Source organism: Notothenia rossii, assembly GCF_949606895.1.
Source record: "Notothenia rossii genome assembly, chromosome: 3".
In the NCBI taxonomy this organism is placed as follows: domain Eukaryota; kingdom Metazoa; phylum Chordata; class Actinopteri; order Perciformes; family Nototheniidae; genus Notothenia; species Notothenia rossii.
The window spans coordinates 35176559-35200870 of NC_136901.1; the positions used below are offsets into that span (position 1 = coordinate 35176559).

Genomic DNA, 24312 nt, shown 5'->3' on the forward strand with positions numbered 1-24312 from the left:
ACAAGGGACAAGGGAGAAGCCTTTTAGTCCTCCATGCCACCACAAGATTGATTGGAGTCACGGACTGAATAAGACACAAATTAAAACCTTCACTTTTCCCCGCTGCGGTCCCTAGACCCCCTGTTGCTCATCTCGGCAGCTTGTTGCTAAGTGCAAAGCTTAATATAGTAGTATCATGTTCAGACCATGTTTGATTGTGAGGCTAAAAAGTCGCATGAATGAGCTTTCTCACTCAGAAAAAAGGAGGTAGAATACGAGAGGAAAGGGGGACAATGATGAAGAAGAAGTCATTCATCTGTCGCTCTGAAAGAAAGAAGTGAGAGCAGAGGAGGAGGAGGAGGAGGAGGAGGGAGGCGAGGCATCTGTGTTAACAGTAATAGCGATGAGCCTGAAAGGATCCATTATTGCTGCTAGGGCATACAAACATGACGGGGGGAGGGAAGACAGCAAATCCACCATTCTTCCAGAGGGGGAGGGGACCTGAAGAATACAGATGATCTCAAGACAAGAATAAATCAAGGCGAGAAAGAGAGGCAGCGCTCTGGAAACTATTCGGCAGAAACTGTGTTCCTAACGCGACAAATCTCATTTCTTTAACGACTTCACAAGGATGAATATGCCTCCCTGCATGTGTGTGGGAGTGTTAAACACAGGCTGATGATTAGATATGAACCCTGTATAAAAAAGAAAAATGGCGCTCTCACCGGAATGGTTTTTAGGGTGTCTAACAGGATTATTCTTTTCCTTCACTTGAAACCTTGAGGGATAATTCATCCGATAAGCATTCAGTCTAGACGACGCCTCACTGTGCCTCGTTCACTTCTCTGCCCTCATCTCTCTGTACGCCCCAGTCAGACGCCTTTTTTCTGCTTTATGATTTTATAATACAGCAAATTGATTAGGTTATTTGTAGGCGTTATTTCATAGGTCTCCTAACCACGTGCGCGTCATTGTCATTAAGCGCTTTGAGCACCAGGAAAAGGCGCTTTATAAATGTAATGTATTATTATTATTATTGTTGCAGGGCACATTCAGCCTCAGAGATTTCAGTTTGAGTAATGACACTTTGTCCGAACTGTAGCATCACTGCATGATTAATCTGACCCTGCCTGACGTTAATTGTCTAGAGGCCTTTGCTGCTAGTGTTCAAATCTCAATCTAGTAGGTGTTAAGGGTGTCTTTTTATATCCTATCAATACATTTTAACACGTTTCTTGCGTCTAGCTATGCCAAAAAGACATGTTGTATAAGAAATCACCCAAAGTTTATTTTTTGTCATTTATGTTGTCATACATATATTTCTTTTAAAATATATCAACCACCCAAAAGTGATGGACTTGATGTTGACTTTATCTTTGTATTCTAATAGTACTAAGTAATTTAGTAAACAACTTTTCCCTTTAAAGGAGAAACGCTTTAAATGCGGTTTCAAATGTTTCACCGTTCTGTAGAACAGACACACCCTCCTCCTCAGGTCTGAGTGCATGCTGGGAGTATGGATTAGCCTGTCATGGTTAACCCACGAGTCAGCAGTTCCTCACACCGTCACGGACAAATGAGGGTGGAGGAAGGTGACCCTCAGACGCACGACACGCTTTCCAGATGTGTACACTAACACACAACAGTGCAAATACAAACAAATGAATAATTAATGAGTATTAAACCCCGGATTTGCAGTCTTCAGCAAGATCCAATGTGCAAAGGAGAGTGAACTGTGCTGTCACACTTAACTCACTCCGCGTGCACCCTTTCCTGCTACACATCCATTAGCTCAGAGGAACTCATTATCTGGCCTTAGCTCTGGGTTTTACGGCCCATTTACACATCTAAGTGTGTTGCTTGTTTGTATGCAAGCATGCAGATACATGCTCATATTTTACGCAGATGCTACACTTAACTGTGTGCATGCCATCGTTCACATGGCTGCTACTGCCACAACCTTAGCCATTTCTCTAACGGTACGTCCACGGCAGCGTCGCGTTAAAGCTTGCCGGTGGGCGTGTCTGGTGCGCGACCAGAAACCAATCACATTAATCTCACGCCCCGGACACACGAGCACGCGGTTTGATTGGCTAGGGCTTGTACTGGCATATGATTTGATTGGCTGATGCTTCCGTCGACGCTTGAAAAGTTGAACTTTTCTCAACTTTTGAAGCGAGCAACGAAGGCGAAGTGACACGACGGATCCACAATGCAGTTCGGCAAAGCGTCACGTCACCCCATTCAAAGTGAATGGGAAGCGTCTCCGTTGAAGCACGCGACGCTGCCGTGTGGACATACCGTTACGGCTTCTGCCCATTCACTTTGAATGGGGTGACGTCACGTTTTGCCGAACTGCATTGTGGTTCCGTCGCTTCGCTTTGCTCGCGTTGCTCGCGTTGCTCTATTCAAAAGTTGAGCAATGTTCTACTTTTGAAGCTTCAACGGAAGCGCTAGCCAATCAAATCATATGCCAGTACAAGCTCTAGCCAATCAAACCACGTGCTTGTTTCCCCGGGGCGGGAGATTCATGTGATTGGTTGTTGGTCGAGTTTCAGACACGCCCTCCGGCAAGCTTCAACGCACGCCGCCGTGTGGACGCAGCGTTACCCCTTCTTTCACTTTTAAGGCCAAGTTTCACACGACATGCAACATGTGACTCTATTACATCAAGATCTATACTTTTCCTGTACAAATCAACCAATCTGATTTGGCTTGAACACAAAAATCCCTTTAAATCTATAGTGCACTCACACACCTATCGATAAGAGGCTTTAAAATGGCTTATCTGGCACGATCAAGCGTGGGGATTGGTCACCAGAGACTCAAAGCAGTGAGAAAAAGCTCTGATAAATGAAGCTGCTGTTGACACGTCATCTACTCCTTCCAATGAGTGTCTTTGTTCGCTATTGATTCAAGCAGAATGTGAAACAAAGGCCGAGGGTAGTGAGGCTGCAATGCATAATTAATGATCGACTCCGCTTCCCCCCAAAATGCTGAATAGAGGAGAGAGACACGTGTTCATGTACTTGCAGAGTACAGTTGAAGTAATGGACTGGTGAGTTCTCCAGTTTCTGAGTACAGCGGAGTACAGTAAAGGAAAGATGGCTTTGTGACGGGCTGTTAATAGATAAGACTAGTATCAACCTTTGTAAATCAACTATCGGGGAATAAATCATTCTCTCTAGATCCATGTTCACGTTATTGCGTCAATGGTTAAAGCATTGATATTTTGAAATGCTTGCTTATTCGCTTTTTTGGCGGCATTACAGAGAGCAAGGCTAGCTTTTTCCGCCTGTTTCCAGTCTTTATGCTAAGCTAAGCTAACCGAGGGATGGCTGTAGCTTCACATGTAGTGTACAATTATAAAAAGGACAAGCATATATTTCCCAAAATGTTCATAAATTCCTCTAATATTAGAACATCTTCACATTTCAACGTCTGGACCCAAGCCATATTTAGCTTTTCTTACTTAAAACATTTCCTAAATAATTAGGTTAACTAATATCATATTCCAATAACTTGCATATAGACTCTTATTGCACTATTTCACTTTTTTAAACTATTTTTCTTTTTGTATTTACTATTTACTTGCACTATATATTTCTGTTTATCTGTGTTATTGTGTTGCACTGTTGGAGAAGCCTGTGACACACGATTTTCATCTGCATAACTACACTGTAGCTATGTTCGTATGACAAAAATAAATAACCTTGAACCTTAACTGTTTATTCGGCTTATTGTTTCAGCACTTCATTCAATTTTCTTTTGGGAATGTTATTGTACTTACTGCTTAAAACGGGCAGCGTAGTACGTGATGTAACTGTCCGCTGCCTGCCTGCCTGCCACTGATAAATGAAAGAACAATAAATCATATTTTTTGAAAGAGAGTGAAGCCTGTTCATTGGCTGAGAGGAAACATCACTTCCTCTGTGCCAAGATGATTGATAACCCAGTTGGCCACTGCAGCGCCTCCTCTGCACCTTCAGTGTGGATGAGAAATAGATCGGAAGAGGAGAGATACAGGTGGGAGAGAGAGAGAAACGCTGTGAGAGGAGGGAGGGATAGAAGAGCAAAGGAAGGAAAAAAGGATGCCTTATTAATCTGAGGTGCTGAGAAATATACCCTGGAGATCCTTTTGTTTGTGTGCTATGCAACAGTTCATTCATCTTTCTTTCAAACACTAAATCCATCATATAGTTGAGGAGCGCACCCCTCCCCCAGATGCCCCCGTTTTTCTATCCCTGTCTGTCTTTCAAAGCTAAAATAAGCCCAGCAGGTACCAGTGGAGGGCACACACACAAGCTGTAGAGACACTGGTTTCATAATGCGTTGATGAGACGCTGCAGTGGCCGTGACGCCTCATTAAACAGCCAGCGTTTCTGACGGGGTATCACTTCCAGCTAGAGAGGATTTGGCTCAGTGTCTAGTGTCTCATTATATTACACTCGTTGTTTTAGGCACTAAGCCGCTCCAGAGTGACCTACAGTGATTGAGCGGGTAAAAAGTTTTTTAGGGAGGGAGGTATAATGTCCGCCTACGGTTCGACATGCGGGGAAACGGGGATTAGGTAATGGAGAGTCGTAGTAATTGTAGCTTTTACTTGGATATTCATTTCCTGTGAGAGGAGCGAACGAGCAGGCGAACTCTGTTTGACGAGATAGCTGCTGACATGAGAAACGCTGGTGCAAATGAACACAGCGGTGAAGGTGCCATGAGCAATCACTCACAAAGATGTTGCTAGAAAGTGTCCTTAGAGGTAGACTTAAAGCTCAACAGGGCTTAAAGAAAAAGCTTGTTAGCCACGAAAAAGCTACCGTGCTAATCTATAGCTTGTTCGTTGTTTTACACAAAACCACATTTTCTGGACTACTTTTTCCAAAAATATGCTCATATATGGAAACTAAATGTTGAATTATAATATATCAAATTGATTTCTATGCACACATAGTGTACACAATGGAACTGCCACAAACCAAAAAATACTCGTCTTCTCAGGACTGATGACTCGAGTCTTATTTGGCTTTGTTTTCCTGAAATTCATCCAAATGATATGATTTATTTTACACACCCAAACGCTGACAAGTAAAATGAAAACTTGAGTTCTTCCAAATAGTTTTAGCTTCTGTATGAACTCACACTTATGTATCTGATGACACACCCACATGGATTAACAAATGTCTTGATTTTCAGTGCAAAAGTAGGAAAATAGTCGATTGAATCAGGTAAAAAGGCTTGAAGATAAATCATTTCAATTGGCGTTTCACTAAAGTTTGTTGTTTGTGAGAACAATTTTTTGTTGTTTGTGAGAAAAATGCTTTCAGTTGATTCAAGTATTTTGTCTTCGTTAACAGTTTCTAAAAGTCGATTCGCTGTTGTTATTAACACAAATCTGCGGCGGACATATTGACTGCCAGATTGAGCCATTATTGGTTTATTGCGTCCAAGGAGGGACAGAGAAAGACGGGTGGAAAGAAGAGGAGACAGAGTGTACAGAGGTTTATTCCAGCTGATGTTTTTTATTAATTAAATTATTTTGAACTTGTCAATCACTTAGTGAAACTGTTGAATTTAAATAATTTCTTAGCCATTGTTCTTTCAATTTTGTTCAAAGCTTCTCTTCCTACCCACACACACTTTATTACGTGGCAAATGAAAGAGGTGACAGCTGGCCTTAAGTGGCAGCAGAGTGAGTGATCACACACACACGCACACGCACACACACACGCACACACACACACACACACACACACACACACACACACACACACACACACACACACACACACACACACACACACACACACACAGGAGATAAGAGTATTGATTAGTGTGTTATTGTAGTGATGTGCACAGGGATACGTGGCTCCCTTTAGCTCAGACAATCTTTTGATGTCTACTTTCTAAAGTTCATTCAAGTCGCAATTTGCCTGAATGTCAAAAAAAGTAACTGTGGAAAAGTAGCCACTCTTCTTCTCCCTTCTTCCCTGCCTTTAATCTCTCTTCCTCTCTGCAATTAAAGTAGCGCTACTCCTTTAAGTCGGCGTACTGCTGGGTTGCAGTCATATTCTGTAAGGCTGTGATTCATCAAAACATCTCAGTAAACACTGATTCAAATGATGTTTAAAGATCTGGAAGTGGAAGCCTTAAATGCCCTCAAAGACACACACACACACACACACACACACACACACACACACACACACACACACACACACACACACACACACACACACACACACACACACACACACACAAACCTCAATTATACATGTACTCAATATTGTAGTGGATTTTTGTCCTCAATACTTCCAGTTTTGCCGAGATTTTTCATTTAACTTTCAATGAATTCCCAACCTATTTGACTAGTTCCTACAGCATGGGGTTCATTGTGGACTCTGTGTTTTGGGATTGTGTCTGAACTTTTGATTCCTGACGGATAACACACATTCAAATATAAACTGTGCCAGTGCAGTTGAGGACATTCAGATCGAACTGGCTCTTAATAACAGCTAGTTAGCAGAGTCAAATCACAGAGAGTCCTGTTTACTTTGTGTACTAGTAGCCCTTAATGTCTGATCCAGGTACAATATACAACACGTCTCATTCCTACTCTCTGCTGTTTGACATTTCTCTATGAATCAGTCTCTTTCTGTTGTACTGTTAGCAGGCTAACAGATGACAGAAGGATTTCCCGGTTGATTTAGGTTCTACTACTAATGGATTACTGGCTTAAAGGTGATAATAATGTGTTTAGTTTTTCTCTCTTCATTAAAAATTGCAACAAAATAATGTAAGTTAAGGTCTGATTAGATCGATTTAATTGTCAACATAAGCAAACAACGCCACAACTGTCATTCAATTCTGATTCAACTGTTTCTATTCCCTGATTGGCACGAAGAAGTATGTGACATCATCTTTTTCCAACAGAGCCACGCCCACAACAAGAAGAAAAACTCATGTCACATAAATGAAACTGCTCGAGCTTTGGTAGAAACCTGTTTGTTTCGGTAGCCCGTCCCTCAAAATAAGAAGCGACTGGAGACACAAAGAGTTCAAAGGACCTTTTAGTGTCGCATTCTGTACTTGACCGGATACTCCAAGGTGCCAGCGCGTACACGCAGGACAGTAAATACGGGTGACTTGGACGTGCCTGTTCCCAGGTGTTTCGTCCCCCTGGGCCCTTTCAGTTTGTACGGATATAACCATTTGCATTGTCCAGGAGCAGTGGGGCCTGACCCCCTCTAAACCATCTCGGCCCTGCGGCAATAATGGGAATGCTAAATTGCAATTGTGTATGTGGTGGATTACCAGGCCAGAGGGCACAACGTCAGAGAGAAAGAGACAATGGGGAGGGGCAATTGACTGGCTTAACTAACACCTGCTTTTTATTTTGGCCACGTGCTTCGGGTTAACACGGGATAAAAATGTCCAGGAAGTTACTTGTGGTTGTGGTTGGCCAAACTTCTGAGAATGAATAGTTTGCGATGACACTGGAGGTGGGTGGATTTTTTCCAATTAGCAGCTTTAGTGGAGGAAATTAGCAGGCCGGCACCGAGTGTACTGCAGAAAGTGTATCAGCAGTTTCCTCCGTGGCAATCAATAGCCCTGTGATGCAACCTCCCTCCCCCCCGCCCAGCCTGTGACCAAGTGGAGCTCAGAGATGAAGCAAGTGGGGGTAGGAGTGGAGAGAGAGAGAGAGAGAGAGAGAGAGACGGGGAGGGGGGGTGGGAAGAAAGGGTGGAGGAGCTGCATTTGTGATGTTGCCTCTGGATGGCCTGAAGATTCTTGGCTAGTTTCTCAATAGATGTGTGTAAATCACACTGCCTTACATCACCTTTTATCCTTCCAGCTGCAGCAAAGTTACATTCCCTTACTTTTGAAAAGTTCTTATTGCTAAACTCAACACTGGTGGAGCATTGCCTACTGACAAACCAGACAATGTGTATCTTAATAGTGTATTAAGGATGGTGACGTTTCTCCCTCGTCTTACCTGTGGGTGTCATGTAATAAGCCTCTATGTCAGCCATGTCCGTGTGCAGAGCACAGTCCAGATAACTGTGGATAACTTTCCTGCTGTAGAAGTAGCGCGCGCCCATGAGAAAGAGGGGCGCACAGCAGGTCAGCGTGACGGATTTGGTCACGAAAAAGCACATTACTATGGAGAAATGGAAGAAAAATAAACGAAACCTGTCAGAAAAGAGAATCACATGTTTGATTTGGAGGAAATTGACCACACACAGAAGTAGAGCAATATGACATTTCAATAAAGTCAAATTGTACATTTACATTTTCATAAAAAGAGATTAGTTTGACACAATGCAGCAAAGAACTGAAGGCACATTAGTATAGCAGGGTAAAACTTTCAGTGCATGTTAGTATTAAAATCATTAAATCCAAAAGTCCAAACAGTAATTAGTCGGGTGTAACGCTGGGGGGCGCAATCTCAACAAAGCAGGCTGGATGCTGCATAGCATGTTGTGTTTCATGCAATAACAGAGTTTATTCCAGTTTAGTGTCAAACACGAAGAGGGGGGTGCAATGGGGAATTCTACCTATAAATATCACATAGGAACCGCACGGAAATAGAATTTGTTTGGGAATTTCACAGCCAGGACCAAACATCGCCAAATGAACACTTTTTTGCCGAAATATTCAAAAATGTCAACAGATTCTTTGATTTTGGCCTGCTTAAAGGCACCGCACACGTTACAAATAGGCTTTAATATCAACAAAAGCCAAAAGTGGTCAGTGCATGACTGGCGCAGAGGCGGGGAGGAGGGGTGTGCGCGCAGAGGGGGATTTTAATGTGAGTATTGGGGTGTGCTGGCGTGGGGGGTTTGGAGTGCTTTTTTTTGGGTACGTGCGCGCACCCCGTGGGCCAATCCTCAAATTCATTCACTCATTCATTCACGGCGCCGACATGTCATCACACAAAATCAGCGGGTCCGCCGGTTATACACGTGCACCATGCCCGGCCATGCCTTTTGTTGCGCGAGGAGCAACATGCCGGTGAGTGCCGGTGGAAAGAGGCACCCTTCGGTGATGCTGCAACAATTTTTTTAACTTCAGGGCATTTACACGATAGTTTTAAGACAAGTTCCTCAAATAAATCACACTATAGGAACATCAAAAGAAAGTGCAACAGAGATTAGAAATAACTCATTATTGTTATTATAGGAAAGTGGTCTAAAGATGCGTGATGCAAAGTAAAGAGGGGGACTTACCTGTCAGAAGAGCATATAAAAACTGGGTCTTGGGATGCTGCCTGAGCCCCCTAAACGCCGTGTTGGGTATCCTCTCCATAATACCCTCGTAAAAGATGCGCCGCACCTCCTCATGATCCCCGCACTCGAACTCGCGGATATAAACCACATCTTTCCTCACATCCCTCGCCTCTGGGGGGTTCAGAGCCGCGCTGGCCGGCGCAGAGCTCCACATCATCGACTCTTTTTTGGTCCCAGGTATAGCCTCATGTTCGTCCGCAACAATTTTAGTCTCGCAAACCATTTTGGGAGACGAAAAATGCATGCAACTGGCCGCAAAAACCACTACAGCTCGGAAAAAAGTGGGGGGGAGAGTGAAAATGGATGAGGTTTTTGTTATAAAACAGAGAAACGATGAATGGGATAAGACGAAGGGGGATGTTCTGCTGCAACCCTGAGCGTTTCTGACGACCAAGAAGTGCCGTTGTGATTAACGTCGTATTTATATGCCAGCAGGGCGGGTAGATTCAGGTTCAGGGGTTGGGGTGGACTTCTCGACGCACAGATTGGTGGAAACGCAGAGGGAGGAGGGTGAGGCAGACTGTGTCTCTCTGCATCTGATCAGAGCCCAGAAGTGTGGGCTTTAAAGATGTGAGCCCAGGAGAAGTGGGTGGGATGGCGAGATTGCGTATAGAGGTTGTTTCTGAACAGGTTTGGCTTCTTAATCTCTTTCAGTGAGGAGGATCCCCGGTTTTTTCAGATGGCTATTAAAGGAGGCGATACAAAGGCGCAAGGTAAAGAGGGGGCGATGCGTCAAACCGGAGGAAACCCTCTAACAGGGAGACCGCAGCTTATAATGAAACTCTTAGCTTATCGTTACTTATAATGGCGGTTGATGATCAATTTGAGGTGAAAATTGTTCCTTTCCAAGCACCTAGATCGTTTATAAATTACGTAATTGCCCATGTAAATATACTGCTTTGACATAAGAAGGTGGAAAATATCTCCAATGGTCTATATTCTGATACGAATCAGCGTTAAAATCACACTTTAATCGTTCAAATCAGCTGTTATTCGCCATATAATGCGTTAATGCAGCCTCCTCCGCCTGTTGACTGACAGCTCTGCTGCACTGCAGTGATTCCTCCCCGGCTTCCCTCCGGTGTGTCACCCTGCTCCTGTCATGCAACAGCCTCAACACGGAGAACATATCTCGCCTTACTGCGCATCTGAAACCTACCATCAGCCATTCTGTCTGACTGAGACTTGCACCAAAGCACCAGCAGCGACCACAAAACCGGCTTTACGCACGGTGGTGGAGCTGGTGATGCGACCCTTTGTTGTTCCCCCGACCCTCCCCAATTAACCGTGACTGTCATTAAACACTCAAGCATTCATGGGTTAAAGTGGTGCTATGACATGCGCGTGCTTTTATTTTTTGACAGCGCCAATATAACGCTGAGATGTGTCATCACCGTCAAAGGTAATAAAAGCTGTTAATGCTAAACAATAATGTTCACGGCTGCACCGTTTTTTTGCATAGTGATATCCCCAAAATAATGTCGTTATTCTAATACCGTAAATAAGAAAATGTGTGGTAATATTTTCATTTAAGTCCAGAGAAGAGCCTCAATCGCAGAACTAGTTTGAACTGGATCAACCTGCTATTGATAAGGCTGCATCCACCCCCACTCCCTCCTCCTTGGTGTCCCCCTCATCCTCTTCCTCCCACCATATGAAGGAGGAGGTGGAGTGGCTGATAACCTGCAGAGTTCTCAAAGTCCTCACACACTCTGCTCAGCCCGGACATTTGACAAAAAATGCGTCGAAAGACGTTTTCCACGCATCAGCGCCTGCTCTGCAGCGGAGCTCTCCATACCGACCGGGCGGAAGATGCTCTGAGCATGCGCAGTGGGCTCTTCTCTATCTCCTGCAAGTGATGCCTTCAAGTTCTATCGGTGATGTTGCAATCATGAAATAAGCATGAAACTTCAAAACATCTAATTATGAACCAGAAAATAAAATGATTGATAACAAGTACACCAATTAGCACGAGGTGCTACCAACGTACTCTTGTAAAGTAATTAAAAAAGCCATATATATGTTTATGACTTGTTATTTAGCCACTGCAGGAGCAAGTCTCTATATTACAACATTTGTTTGTCCCTTATTTACATTTTCTCAAATAACTCCTTACAAAAGGAAACTCGAAAAGCCCAATTCAATGTAAATGTACACACATATTTAAATAAATCACAAAGACAATTAAACATTAACACTAAGTATGAGTATAGTGCGTTCTTAAGTCATGGTATGTGGATTTTGTGTATGCAAAAAATTTAAAAATCCAAACTTCATTAGCAAGAATATTTGAGTGTGTACATTTCCCTTTATTAAATTATGGATGTTAACAAATGTACATTTAGATTCCAAAGTTAAGATGAGTTGATCCAAATAACATTTGCTTGGCCGTGTCAGTCACGTGACTATACATACTTCATTTGCTAGCCAGTTTGCAGTACATACTGATTAAGTTTGTATGAGGCAGTGTGTTAGTATGTGATTCTGAACGCAGCCCTTATCTGACCGTCGTCACATGTCTCCTGAACATCGAATAATAATCAATCCGGCTGTCGGTGTGAAGCGAGTCAGCTGCAGAGTGGATGGATTTTCAACAGTGTGGTTAACTCACAGCATGCTCTGTAAAATAGTAGTGAAAACGCATTAAAACCATGTCCAGAGTTCAATTCACGGTTATGTTCTTTCTCTATGGAAGAACAATTACACAACAACCACGCGTAAATAAATCTGTGAGCCTTGTTGCCGGTCTCTGGGTGTAAATCTGCTCCTCAGAGCCCCTCATATTGTTCTAATCTTCAGTCTGACCTCTGACTCTCCCCCCCTCCCTCTGAAGGTCACATCATGCCACTGCTGACTCTCATGCCTCTGCTCCCGCCGTGACCTCTGACCTTTTTCAGCAGGGCGGCCAGACAGGACTCTGCTCTTCAGAAGTCTGTCGTGTGTGGGGTACAAAAGTTTTTTTTTTTATCCTCTTCTCTGGAAAGGTTTTTTACAGCACTTTTTTATAAAAACAGAGAAATTCACATTCCACAAATAAGCAACACACATGAAGTGCTCTGAAGAAGGGCTATGAATCGCTGGGCCCCTGGGCACAGACATATAAACGACCTCCTTTAGTTAACTTAGGTTCCCCAACCCCCACCCAACCACACGCTGCCAATGGTCATGTTACATTCTGTCAGTCAACTTGACCTCTAAGTGGATCACATCCTAAACGTTACTATATTCTCTTAGTGGAGACGAAAAGAGGTCAATTAAGCTCAAGCTACCTGCTGCAACAGATCCATCCACACACAATCCTCTATGGAATTTAGGAAAAAATGTAAGTTTGTTATTTAATTAAACTATCTCCCCTAAGAAACCCTCAGCGCCTGCCACCCCCTCCTCTGTCTCCCCAGCCTGAGAAGGTTGTTTGTGTCCAAATACAGAAAGCTCTAGTTGAGGGGTCTCAAACTCAAGGCCCGGGGGCCAAATCCGGCCCGCGACTTCATTTTATGTGGCCCCACAAGAGCTTGCAAAGAATATAATATGTTTGTTATACGGTTACAGGGCGATTTACAGAAGCACGTTGCCCATACATGGAGCACAAAGCATCTCAAATTAGCCTTTTTCAAAGAATTTTTTTTTTTTCAAAATGTCACCTTTTTTTATTTTGCTTTTCTTTTAAAATCATTTTGTGACATTCTCACTGAAGAGACTTGCAATTATTTGCCCTATAGACTGTTGTGGAAATGTTGTTAACATGAATCTCCTTTTACTCTTTTGAGCTACTATCCCTGATGTACTGCACAGAGGACATCCTGGTCTTTCCAGTGATATGTCATTGGTTAAAATTGCATGCTGGGAAGTTCCTCTTTCTTTTCATCCAAAATGGCTGGCATACCAAAAACAAAACGTTATAGAAGCAGGAGGAGAAGTCAAATATTGTTGAATAATTGTAATTTTTACCATGAAAATCAAATATGTTCTTGTTTATTAACATGTGAGGAACTATATAATTAGTTCTGAAAGCAATTAAATAATTCAAGTTTTCAAATAACAGCCCTTTTATAAATGTCCATTCGAGTGGACGTCAGGTCCATCTTCACGGACTTAATGACTCAATGTTGTTGCAGGAGACGGAACTGAAGCAGACATTTTCTGTACCAGATAGTTCAGGGAGATTCAGATTGTGAGCTCTCAGATGATGAGAGAGATGAGGATTTCACACCTGGGATAGAAGAGGGTCAAGAAGAAGGGGGGAAAGATGCAGGAGGCTCCATGAGCGCACAGATACAGAGAGAGAGACAGATGGGAGGAGCTATCTGTCCCTCTGTGGGCCAAGAGTAGCACGTATGTCTTATTATTGTTTTTATTTTAAGTGGAGCCATGAAAAATTAGAATTGCCTCAGGAATGCAAGTTTTGTCTTTTCAAACTAATATGGTCCCGACGTCCTCTACAGTGGACATACTGTAACATTTTAAAATAAAATAAAATAAGTCTAAATTGCAAGATGTTTTTTTAACCCTAAATAGGTAGGAAATTGGAAGACACTTTTTTCCCTCGGGTCCCAGCTTTCAGACCGAGTTAATTATGAAGTTATTACCCTATCCGATAATAATCCAATGCAGAGGCAATAATGTAATATAATTTATAAATATTAAATATTTATATATGTATTTTTATATAGTCTTAAAGTTACAACCGGCCCTTTGAGTGCAACCATAATGCGAATGTGGCCCGTGATGAAATTGAGTTTGACACCCCTGCTCTAATTGATATCTGCTGCGTCCACACTGAAAGGGGAATGGCTTTCATTACTTTTTCAAGGAAAAGCCAGGGCCCTGTGATCCGAAACCCTCCTCAATTTCTGTCTTGATATCAAAAAAAGAATATACTACTACTACTTCACATACTACCTCGAAGTGTAGAGACACCCTCTCAAGAATGTGTGTTTTTAACACAGGGCTGAGATAGCTTAAGGTACAAGACACCAACATTTATTTAAAGTTCAATTTAGGCACAGTTTCAAATGTTAAAGACAGAATAAAAAGTGTCTTTGTGAATGCTCTTGTTTAAGTGACTTCCTAGTACCTGAGGTCTGTCTCCCTCTTGTGGTCGAAGGTTAGCTGCACTAATTTATACTAAAATACTAAAGCGTTTCTGATACATGAAATGAGGCCATTTCTGAGGTCATATTCAGGAAATGTTTTAACTTTCCATTAGAAATTACCCCCAATGGCCCTATAGTATTGAAAGTGATTTCCTTCTGAGACGGACTCATACAGTAGCTGGGGCCAATTAGAAGAAGTCCCTTTGACCTTGTTGCTATGGGTGATATAAGCCTTGAGATGTTTCATGAATATCGCCTGTTGTTGAGAGATGTGGAGTTTCTTGACCTTGTGGTAGGAAGGGAGCTTTAAAAGTGTTTGAATACAGGAAATACGAACAACCACAAAAACTTTGATATTAAAATAAGTTTTTTGTTTTTTTTAATGATTGAGCCAAAAAGAGAACACTTTTGGATGTTCGACATGACAGACTGCTTTGTTTGATTGAAGTTGGCTGGGATCACTTGCATAAAAGTGATGTCACAGTCACACACTTCTTTGAATCGTTTACTGTAGCGTTACATTATCGGGTTGTTGCTTATATTGCAAATCTGATCAAAACACGCCCATTTAAGATCAATCTGAATCATGATAAATAACGATTAAGTACGTCTTTTACAAACGTTTACCCTGAACGTTGCTTATTTATTCATTAATGTTTATACAAGGACACGGAGACTCACTTAAAAACCAAGTCTTCAGGGCTTTTAACAAATACATACAAAATATTAGCCACTTTTATTACATTTAATTAATTATAATGTATTGAATACTGGACTTTTTTATTAATATCAACTGAATATGCCTAAGCCTGGAGTATATTGTTGCATTAAACATACTGTATGGTGGAAGTTGGACCATAAATAGCTGGTGCTTTATGCTTATTTCACAATTCAAACCATGATTTCCTTTGTCCTCTCTGTCCCTTTGCAATCTCTCTTGGGTCCGTTCTTCCATAGCACTGGGCATGCATTTTCTAAGATTGTCATATGATGAGTAATTCATGATGGAACAGCAGAAATATACATATATATAATTAATGCATTATCATGCACATCACTTATTCATTGTGCCGTGCTAACATTGGCAAATTCTCCAGCGTCCTCTTGTTGCTGTTGCCAAGAGTCTACACTACTTTTACATTTTGATATCTCTCACACAGGGAGACATCTCCTAGATCAACGAGAGTATCGGGAAATATTTAAAACGAGCAAAGGGAGAATATTCACTGTGACTCCAGATGTGCTTGTGTAAGTGTCTGATGACCGAATGTCTTCACAGATAGCTTGAAACTGGTTTAAGTTACATAGTGTATGAATTAAGGTCCTTTTTAGTTTTTTCTCATTAATCCAGTGGTGACAGCAAATAAAGTTGGGTTGCTTTTGTCCGGGTTGTTTTGTTTTTCTCGTCATGAGGAAAGAGGCATTACCAGCTGCTGAACGGATTTTGTTTTATTTATTTCTCAGTTTCATTTCACACCGGCTGCTTCTCATCTTTCATAGCATCTCATTGATTGTTTCGTAACGATCACCATGTTAGTCTGTTTTATTTCTGATTGTGTTGTCTTCACAGACCTCTACAAAAGACTCTCAATGAATCAGCAGCTCAAGATGAAAATATACTGCTTGGAGCAAAATCCATACCTCTTGATGGACAGCATTTAGCAGAATCTGAGGTAATCCCTTCTAGCACACCACAAATATGCTTTTATGTGCTTGAAAGGGATCTGACCTGAAACATCAAGAGGCATGGAGGACGTTGGTATCACATCGCTGTCCCCATCCCTGTTCTCATAATTGGATCAGTGTAATGCTTTGAGGTCAAAAATAAGCTGGGGAAAAAAGTCAAGGAAAAGGAATCAAGACACATTACACAAGTAGTTACCTTAAAGTTAGCAACACAAATGCTAAAAGACATTACTGAAGACTCAAATATCTAACTAATGATTCAGCAATTAACAGTGGAAACAATTCCTAAAATTCACCAATAAACGGTGCAAATATATAGATAACAGTCACAATTAAATAGTTGGAATATTTAGCTAGATAGCAGGAAAATGTGCTAAACTTTACCAATACACAGTAAAATATTGACCTTTAAAGTTCCCGAAATAAAGATGAAATAGAAAGCTTAAAGTAGTGAATAAATGGTTGAAACATATGTTGCCCCTCCAAGTGCTAACAGTGTGACTGAAAACTTACTCCAACCAAATGTAAATCCTCACAATTCAATTGTATGAAAAAGTCACAATATTCACTTTTATATAATAAATAGTTTTAACAATAACTTCAAATGAAAACGAAAGGCTGCTTGAGCTCAGCTGACAGGGCAAAAAGGGTTGGGAAAAATATCTACTTGCAGTCTTGTGCTATAACTGTCATCTCATTCCCACTGAGCACACGGCTGAATTATACATTTGCAAGCTTTAGATTCTCCCGGGGGGGTTGCCTTCTGTTATGCAAAATAAGATCCAAAGTTTGATAAGACGGTCCAAACTTTTGTGGCAAGGTCGAATGTATGCCTCAGTAAGATAAAAGAGGAGGGAAGCATCGGAGGGTTTTGCCTGCTTGCCCCCGGCGGAGTATCTCAAACAGCTGGAAGGATTCAGTCAGCTTTGGAGCAGATGAAAGAGAAAGTTGAAAGGCTCCTGCAGAGAAAGGGGGAAGAAAGTGGGAGTGCTTGACGACAAGGCTTATCAGAGTGATTCAGCATTTACTTGATGTCCCTCTCAGTCACTCCTTCCCATAAAAGTGTTAAAGGCTAAAGCTGCTGAAGCAACAGAACTGGAGTGTAATAAGCTGCATGTGGTTCAGTAAAGGGGGATTTGCCTCGATATTGCTTGCGGTGCATGGCGGCCCCTCTGGACTGAGATTCCTGGCAGGACACGGCGGACAGTGCAGTGCTAGGGTTTCATGTTTTGGATCTATTTACAGTGTTTTACCCCATCTGCATTTACAGCCATGGGGTAAGAAGAGAGTGCTGCATCGCTGCGACACAGCTGGCGGCATGCCTTCACTCAGAGCCCCTCCTGCTGGGGGAGATGAGGAACTACAGGGTTACTTCACTTTAATCTATTGTACATAATTAAAAAGGTGTCTGTGTGGGAGGAGGTGAGGTCAGCTTACAGCAGAAGACATCACTGCTGTGGCTGGTAACACATCCCCCCCCCCACACACACACGCACACATACCATGTATACATCACTTCAGGGGACATTACATTGACTTACATGCATTTCCTGGAGACTTACCCTAACCTTAACCATAACCAACACATGCCTAACCCTAACTAACTCTTCACAGAAAGATTAATGATTCCCCTTATGGGGACCTCCATTATGTCCCCATAAGGGAGGCGAGTCCCCACACGTGACACTGTAAACAGATTTAGGTCCCCACAAAGATAGTAATACTAGGCCACACACACGCATACATTGCATCTCCCTAGAGAACAGAGGGGAAGTGCTGCTATGAATCAAGGTGTTGCTCAAAATTGAAAAAGATGATCATAAGATATTTAAACAAGACTTGCATAGTTTTCTGACTCTAAGATATCTTTTTTTCCTGGACATTTTTATAAATTAATGAATTATTTAGAGTGAAATAGTAAAAAATAGTTTTTGCTTAAAAATTGACATAAATGATTGCGTTTTTCCAGAATTGTTTCCGATGCTTTCCTTTAAACTTTAAGCAGTAGAGAAACACAAAATGACCTACTTTTTTAATTAAAAATCATAACCATTTATATAAGGCATAGTGTTGTCATTGATAACATTGAGAAAAATAAAGTAGAGCCATTATTAAAGGAGTTTACCATGTTTTTTTTAAGCAAATATGCAAAGAACCTATAACTTTATACTCAAACGCTATTAGGGTTCTGTGACAGTAAACTTCATTTTTCCAGGTATTGGAGAATTTTTAACACAAACAATTAATGGATAAATCAAGACAAAATAATTGTTAAAGCCAATTATAGAAGTGGAAATACTCTTTACACAATTGTTACACATAGGTCACCTAACAGAGACCAAAACAAATAAAGGTAATTCATTGTTTTTTATTGATAGGTACAACATTAAGACAATAAATGTGGCGTCTTACTCTTGTGACACAATGTTAACAAAGTACACTGTTCATGAACAAGCAACCATAAGACAAATATTATTTCTATCTCTATCCGTCCTCCCTTCCCCCGCCGATATTGCATTTTATGATACTATATCGTTCGTCACTATTTCTTGCATACACCTCTGTCAGGCAGAGAAAACCCGTGTACATATACAGAATCTATACATACAATCTACAATAACAGCAGTTTAACAAAAAGTGCTGTAAATTCATGCTACAGTGCTGTGCTAAATCAAGACTTACAAATACGCTTTCTCCACCTAAAGAAAAATTCAAAAAAATTAGTTCGAACTTCTGATAAAAAATTATTTGTTCTGATGTCGTTACAAATAAATCTTCATTTTTTGTTCCAAAAGATATATTACTTTTTTAGTTACCCAACCTTTGTTTGCAAAAGGCTGCAAATCATTTAAATGTTACCGATTCATAATAAGCGATTTTTTTATGTTTTATTGAAGTATTTTGAGCCGTTAATAAATAAATTCCACGTGATGCTACAGTTTGATGTGTATAATCATCGTAAACATGAAATCTCAAACAACACATTCAACGAGTTAAGTTTATCGATGCATTCTACTGTATCTACATACAGTCAAATACTAAAAAGTACAAAAGATAGTTTATGCTTCATAGATGAGAAACTGACCTAGATCCCGTGACGATGAAGACAAACTAAATTCACAGGCGTGTTTCACAATGTAAAACCTCAGTGGTATAAAAGTCGTCCCCAATAAGCCAAAACAACAACATGAGAGAAAAGGAAAATAAAGTGCCTATTGCGTGAATAAGTTAACATGAAGGTCGCTGTACATGAGTTTAGAGGTTTAGAACAGGGTGGGTGTCAGTGTGTGGAGGGGGGGGGGGGGGGGGGGTCTTCAGCGCAGAGAGTTGACGGGCATGCAGTCACACAGAGCCCTCCTCTCCGCCCGCAGCACCAGCGTCTCTGTCTGCAACAAACAACAACAAACATGTAAACATCAGTTAAGTCTGAGGGTGTCATTAGTCCTATTTCTGTCCTCCTCACTTTTACAGTTTGCTTAAAGGTCCCCTATCATACTGTTTTTCATCAATAAATTAAAGGTCTCAGATATATACAAAACATGTCTCTGAAGTGTTTGGCTGAAACACCAAACAGATCATTGTAGCAGCCCATAATCCCCTCTGTTTCAGCCCCGTTTCAAAAGTGCTGATTCTCTGTCTGTTACTTTAGATGAAAATAAGGAGCCCCGCCCCTCTGAGAGATATTTGGTTAAAAAGAACACATTAGCCGCGTTCACACCAAGTACTTTGCCGTACTTAGTTGCCAGCACTTAGTTCCCAGCACTTAGTACCCCCATGGAACTAAGAGCAGATCGCGTTCACACTGGAATAAGTTCCCTGAGGGAAGATTACGCAAATGAAGCTGCTGACATCACTTCTTCTCCTTCTGCTTTGGCTTTACTGGCAGGCCACAAACAAGTTCACGGCGTACACTGACACCCGAAGTCCTCGGCCGGAAGTCCCTGGAGTTACTTGCGAGTAAATCGCCAGAACGCCGACACCTCCTCATCACTCCACCGCTCCCATGTTTTTTTTTTGGTTGCCATAAGTTATTCTCTCTTCGTTGGTGCGCGGGGCTAACGCTAATAATGCTAATGCCAGCAAATACAATGGCGGCTTCAAAAAACGTTTCCGAATTTTACGGGGCGTGGTTTGCAAATCGCCCAGCCAATCAGAAATTGGAACTTTTTTCTCCCCAGGAAAGTACCGCCTCTCTAGCAGGCACTAAAAAGGGGGTAAAAGTTCTCTGAACTCAGTTCTGTTTTTGGTGTCCCAGGAACTATCTGAACTAAACGGGAAAAGTACTCCGGTGTGAAAGCGCCTATTGGTGCTCTAGGAGAAGATTCAGGTGATAAGGTGGGGGGGTTACCTTGGTTGGTTATAGAGTGGTGCAGGGATGACGTATTTCTATAGGATTTTGGAAAATAGCTCGAAATAAGTTCTGTGGAAAACAAAGCTGTTTGATATGCATGTTTTGTTCAGCCGGATAATCTCCACATGTCTACCCTACTTTTATAATTTTCTAATCACAAATCTAATCGCCAGAAGCAAAATGCTAACGTTATGCTATAAACTAACTACAGTTGAGTACAGTAGCACGACTTCACCGTCACGCCAACTTAAGATACATATTCAAAAATAAAGATTCAAAATTGTAAAAGTTGAAGCGTTTGTTTGAACAGTTTGCAGGAGGTAGGTACTTGCTTTCAAGCAGAACAGGGGCAAAAAAACTTAGAGGAGTGTCTACGTGTTCGACGTAATGACGTACAACGTCCTCAACAACTTCTGTAGTCCTATTCAGCCACTTGTTAACAACCATCGTTTTTTCAGACACGAAAACTCTTCAAAAATCCCCAGTGGGGTCACTGCTGATGTATTTAATGTCGTAGAACAAAACGTGATCCATCTCTTAAATGTGTGTCAACCACAGACCTTATTTCCAGATATTTTCCAAAATCCTATGGAGAAATCCCATTGACTCTGAGATGAGGGAACAGGAAGTGGTAAAATGCTAACTCACTTCCGGGTTTTACGACTCGTCACTGCACCACTCTTTTGGCTAATGGTTACACAAGCCAAAAAATCTTTATGACATCATAAAGTTGCCAAAATCTGATCGGCTCATTTTCAGACAGGCTTTTATATAAATGGATCAGGACAAAAAGTGAGAGAATCTTTTTTCCTGAAACTTTCGGAATCTCTTTACACAGAGGGGACACATGTTTTTGTATACAAGACATGAAAAAGTGGATTTTGCATGATAGGTGACCTTTAATTAACTGAAAGTCCAATGTCCTCTTACGGCCCGTCTACACAGCAGCGCTAAAACAATCTTCCAACGCTTCTGCCCATTCACTTTGAATGGGGTGACGTCACTTTGCCTCGCTTTTCGCCGAACTGTATTGTGGGGAAGCAAAGCGAAGATTTCCAGGATTCAAAAGTTGAGCAATGTTAAACTTTTTAAGCTGAGGTGGAAGCGTTAGCCAATCAAATCCCGTTTATGCAAATCTGACAGTACAAGCGCTAGCCAATCAAACCACATGTAAGCTGGGAGAGACATACCGCAGTTCATTTCCTCATATTCCAAACGAGAAATTACGGTAGCAAATCACCCGGTTCTTTACGACCAGTAACTATTTATACAAACCTCCGGATACAAACCGGAGGAACCAGGCATGGAGGGAGGTGGCAGAGACAGTGGGTGAAACTGGTCGGTTTTCGCCTGTTTGGGAGTTTATATATATATATATATTGCTCGCGTAAAATCCCCGGGGTTTTTTGCTTTGTATGTCGTGGGCGGGAGATTCATGTGATTGGTTGTTGGTCGCGTTGCTTGCAAAAAAATCCCCAAGCTTTCAGACACGCCCACCTCCAAGATTTTTTTAACGCTGCTGTGTGGACGGGCCGTTACTGTCCATATGCTCACATCCACATGGGAGAAACTCTTGTTCCATTAAAAGGTTAACTTAAGGCTTTTTCTCCTAGATTCGGCATCTCCAGCAACATACATGCTGCTGTGCTATTTTTGTGTTTTTTGGGTTATATTCAGCTTGTGAGGACAGTGCAGACGCTAGTCAATGCTGCATTCTGGGGAAAAAAATAGAACTTTATATAGCCTTTTTTATTGAAACATAATTTTCTTACAAGATGCATGAACTCATTATCAATTAAAGCAGTAAAATACAGTGCTCTCTGGAGTAAATAAAAACATCATTATTTATTATTTGTATAGGTTCAATTTTGAATTGGGAAATATTATTTTACATTTCAGTCAAACAGTATCTGAATGTTTGACAATAAATTATGTTTTTCTGCCAAACGTACTAAGGGTCTGGTGATAATCAATGAATGTGATATTGTTATTATAATTATTACGTTAATGCATTATAAGGAACTTTTCTTGTGTGTACTAACAGCATAATAACCAATGTACCTTTAATTCAGTTATTTCTAGTTCATTTAATGTATAAAAATGAAGATTTATATTACTTAAATACTTCACCTAAAGAAGCTGACTTTATTGTGAATTCTACCAAATAACTTTACATTATAATGTATGTTAAATGACAGCATTTCAATTAACCTGCAATATTAAGCCATCATCCAGCATAATAATAGAGTATTGAGTACATGAGCATTTAACAGTTTCTCAAATAAAAATATTTAAAGTATTTCTTCTCCTACCCTGGCATCGAGGTTGAACGCAGTCTTCTTTAGATCTTGCAGGGCCCTCTGCATAAACTCAAATGCATGACAGTCCACACATGGGCGACCTGCAAATAAAAGGGAAATTTTTCAGAAACGTGTCAGTTAGTTACACAGACATATTTACCTGAGCTTTGCTTACATCTAGAACTGCAAAAAAAAGTCGACACTGATTAGAAAATATATATACCACTACCAAATTACCGAATAATCCTTGAGGTACTTTTAGTTGCAAAAAATTAAACTTTTACACCTCTCAGAATGGGAGTTTTCTCTGTTTTATATCATATAAAATCTGAACATTTCATTTAAAGATGTGAATTGGCCTCTGAGAAAATTGGGTTGTCCAATATTCAATATTTTCTGATATTTTACAGACCCAAAAGTTAACCATTGTTATCATAAATGGTGCCCGCAAAGGAAAAAAATCGTAGGTATTTGCCTTTACATTTCTATGACATTTGGGTCTTGAAGTAACAGTGCAGGGCCCATTTTATTGTTGTCACATATAGGCAATTAGGATGACCTACAATTCCCACCATGACACCTGTGTGGGGACCTATGACAACACCACAGTGGCAGGTTTCCACCACGCCTATATGTATAAACCTGCACTGAACATGGAGAAAAATCCATATTTATATTAAATCCACCTACTTTCAGCAGGGATGACAGTCCCAGTTTCATGATCCGCATCAGCTGCACCGAGACAGATGAGCTGCACCGCCAGAAGGAGCACCGCTGCCTGCAGATATCCACTGGACGTCATGGTGCTGATCAATTACCTTTTGGAGCTAGAAATAAAATTGCCCAGGTGTTTGGTAAAATACAACAGAAAATGTTCCACACGGCCGTCAATCAATGAAATAACAGCATCTGATTGGCTTTGTTTGGAAAATAGTCCCGTTTTCATCCATTAATATGTGTATGTATTTAAAAGTATGAATACACAGAGTATAATCACTGCTTATTTAACAAATGACGTGTTATCCTACCGTGAATCAGTCGATGATATTTGCAGAATCAACGCAAGATGCCTACCTAGGGTTGTTTTATGTGGAGTACGGGAGTGCGCATGCGTGTGCCTCTATTTGCTTTGGGGACCAGAATCAAGTCTTCCGGTGAAAATATTCAAAATAAAAGCCTAGAAAAACTTAGAATTAATAAACTAACTGTAGAGATGTATTTGATCTGCCATACATTGTTTTATTTATGCATGAGTCATAGTTAATGGTACAATAAACAAAGTACTTACATATGATTTTGAAGTACTTTACTTGTCTTGTTCTCGTTTTCTGCAACTCCTAAACAGACCATAGGAAAATATTAAACTATACTTCACTACATTTATACAACATTTCTCGTTACTTCTTATTTTTCAGATCAAAAACGTGGTATGTTTTAAAAGAGAGTAAACATCACAAATAAGTGGGATATGTTTATGTTTTAAAGTGTCCTAAGTATCAAGCTGTAAACATGTGCTCTAGCTCAATCAGCTGTCACATTGTTGCTTAGAAACTTCATTTGTAATAATATTAATATATAGATACACTCAAGCCAATCTACGTAATACTTATTAAATG

The 24312-nt window shown here is 40.9% G+C and overlaps 2 protein-coding genes across 4 annotated transcripts in view; both read right to left on the reverse strand.

Annotated features, from left to right (window-relative positions):
- The window catches only part of nat8l (N-acetyltransferase 8-like), a 20370-nt gene extending 9315 nt beyond the window's left edge, over nucleotides 1-11055 (reverse strand). Inside the window, exons 1-2 of one of the 2 annotated variants that reach the window (XM_079673214.1) lie at nucleotides 9207-11052; nucleotides 7973-8137 (exon numbers count right to left, since the gene is read on the reverse strand). In XM_079673214.1, the coding sequence (XP_079529340.1) occupies nucleotides 7973-8137; nucleotides 9207-9510 (469 nt within the window). In that variant the 5' untranslated portion in view covers nucleotides 9511-11052. Of the gene's footprint in view, nucleotides 1-7972; nucleotides 8138-9206 lie in introns of both variants that reach the window. The other variant, XM_079673215.1, reaches the window with a different exon arrangement.
- A 7342-nt stretch (nucleotides 11056-18397) lies between these two features.
- On the reverse strand, nucleotides 18398-24118 carry nicol1 (NELL2 interacting cell ontogeny regulator 1). Of its 2 annotated transcripts, none has more exons than XM_079669905.1 (4): nucleotides 23985-24118; nucleotides 23387-23523; nucleotides 22709-22797; nucleotides 18398-19431 (listed from the first exon to the last, which is right to left on the reverse strand). In XM_079669905.1, exons 2-4 carry the CDS (start codon nucleotides 23496-23498, stop codon nucleotides 19360-19362), a joined length of 273 nt encoding a protein of 90 aa, XP_079526031.1. In that variant the 5' UTR covers nucleotides 23499-23523; nucleotides 23985-24118; the 3' UTR covers nucleotides 18398-19359. The 2 variants fall into 2 exon arrangements, with proteins under 2 accessions (XP_079526031.1, XP_079526030.1); XM_079669904.1 differs by lacking the exon at nucleotides 23985-24118 and adding an exon at nucleotides 23725-23968.
- Nucleotides 24119-24312: the final 194 nt, after the last annotated feature.

Excerpts from the sequence above, each read along its gene's own strand:
- nicol1 (XM_079669905.1), bottom strand. The coding sequence starts at position 23,498 with ATGACGTCCAGTGGATATCTGCAGGCAGCGGTGCTCCTTCTGGCGGTG. Across the intron at positions 22,798-23,386 it reads GACTGTCATCCCTGCTGAAA|GTCGCCCATGTGTGGACTGT; the intron begins GTAGGTGGATTT and ends TTTTATTTGCAG. Across the intron at positions 19,432-22,708 it reads CGTTCAACCTCGATGCCAGG|ACAGAGACGCTGGTGCTGCG; the intron begins GTAGGAGAAGAA and ends TGTTTGTTGCAG.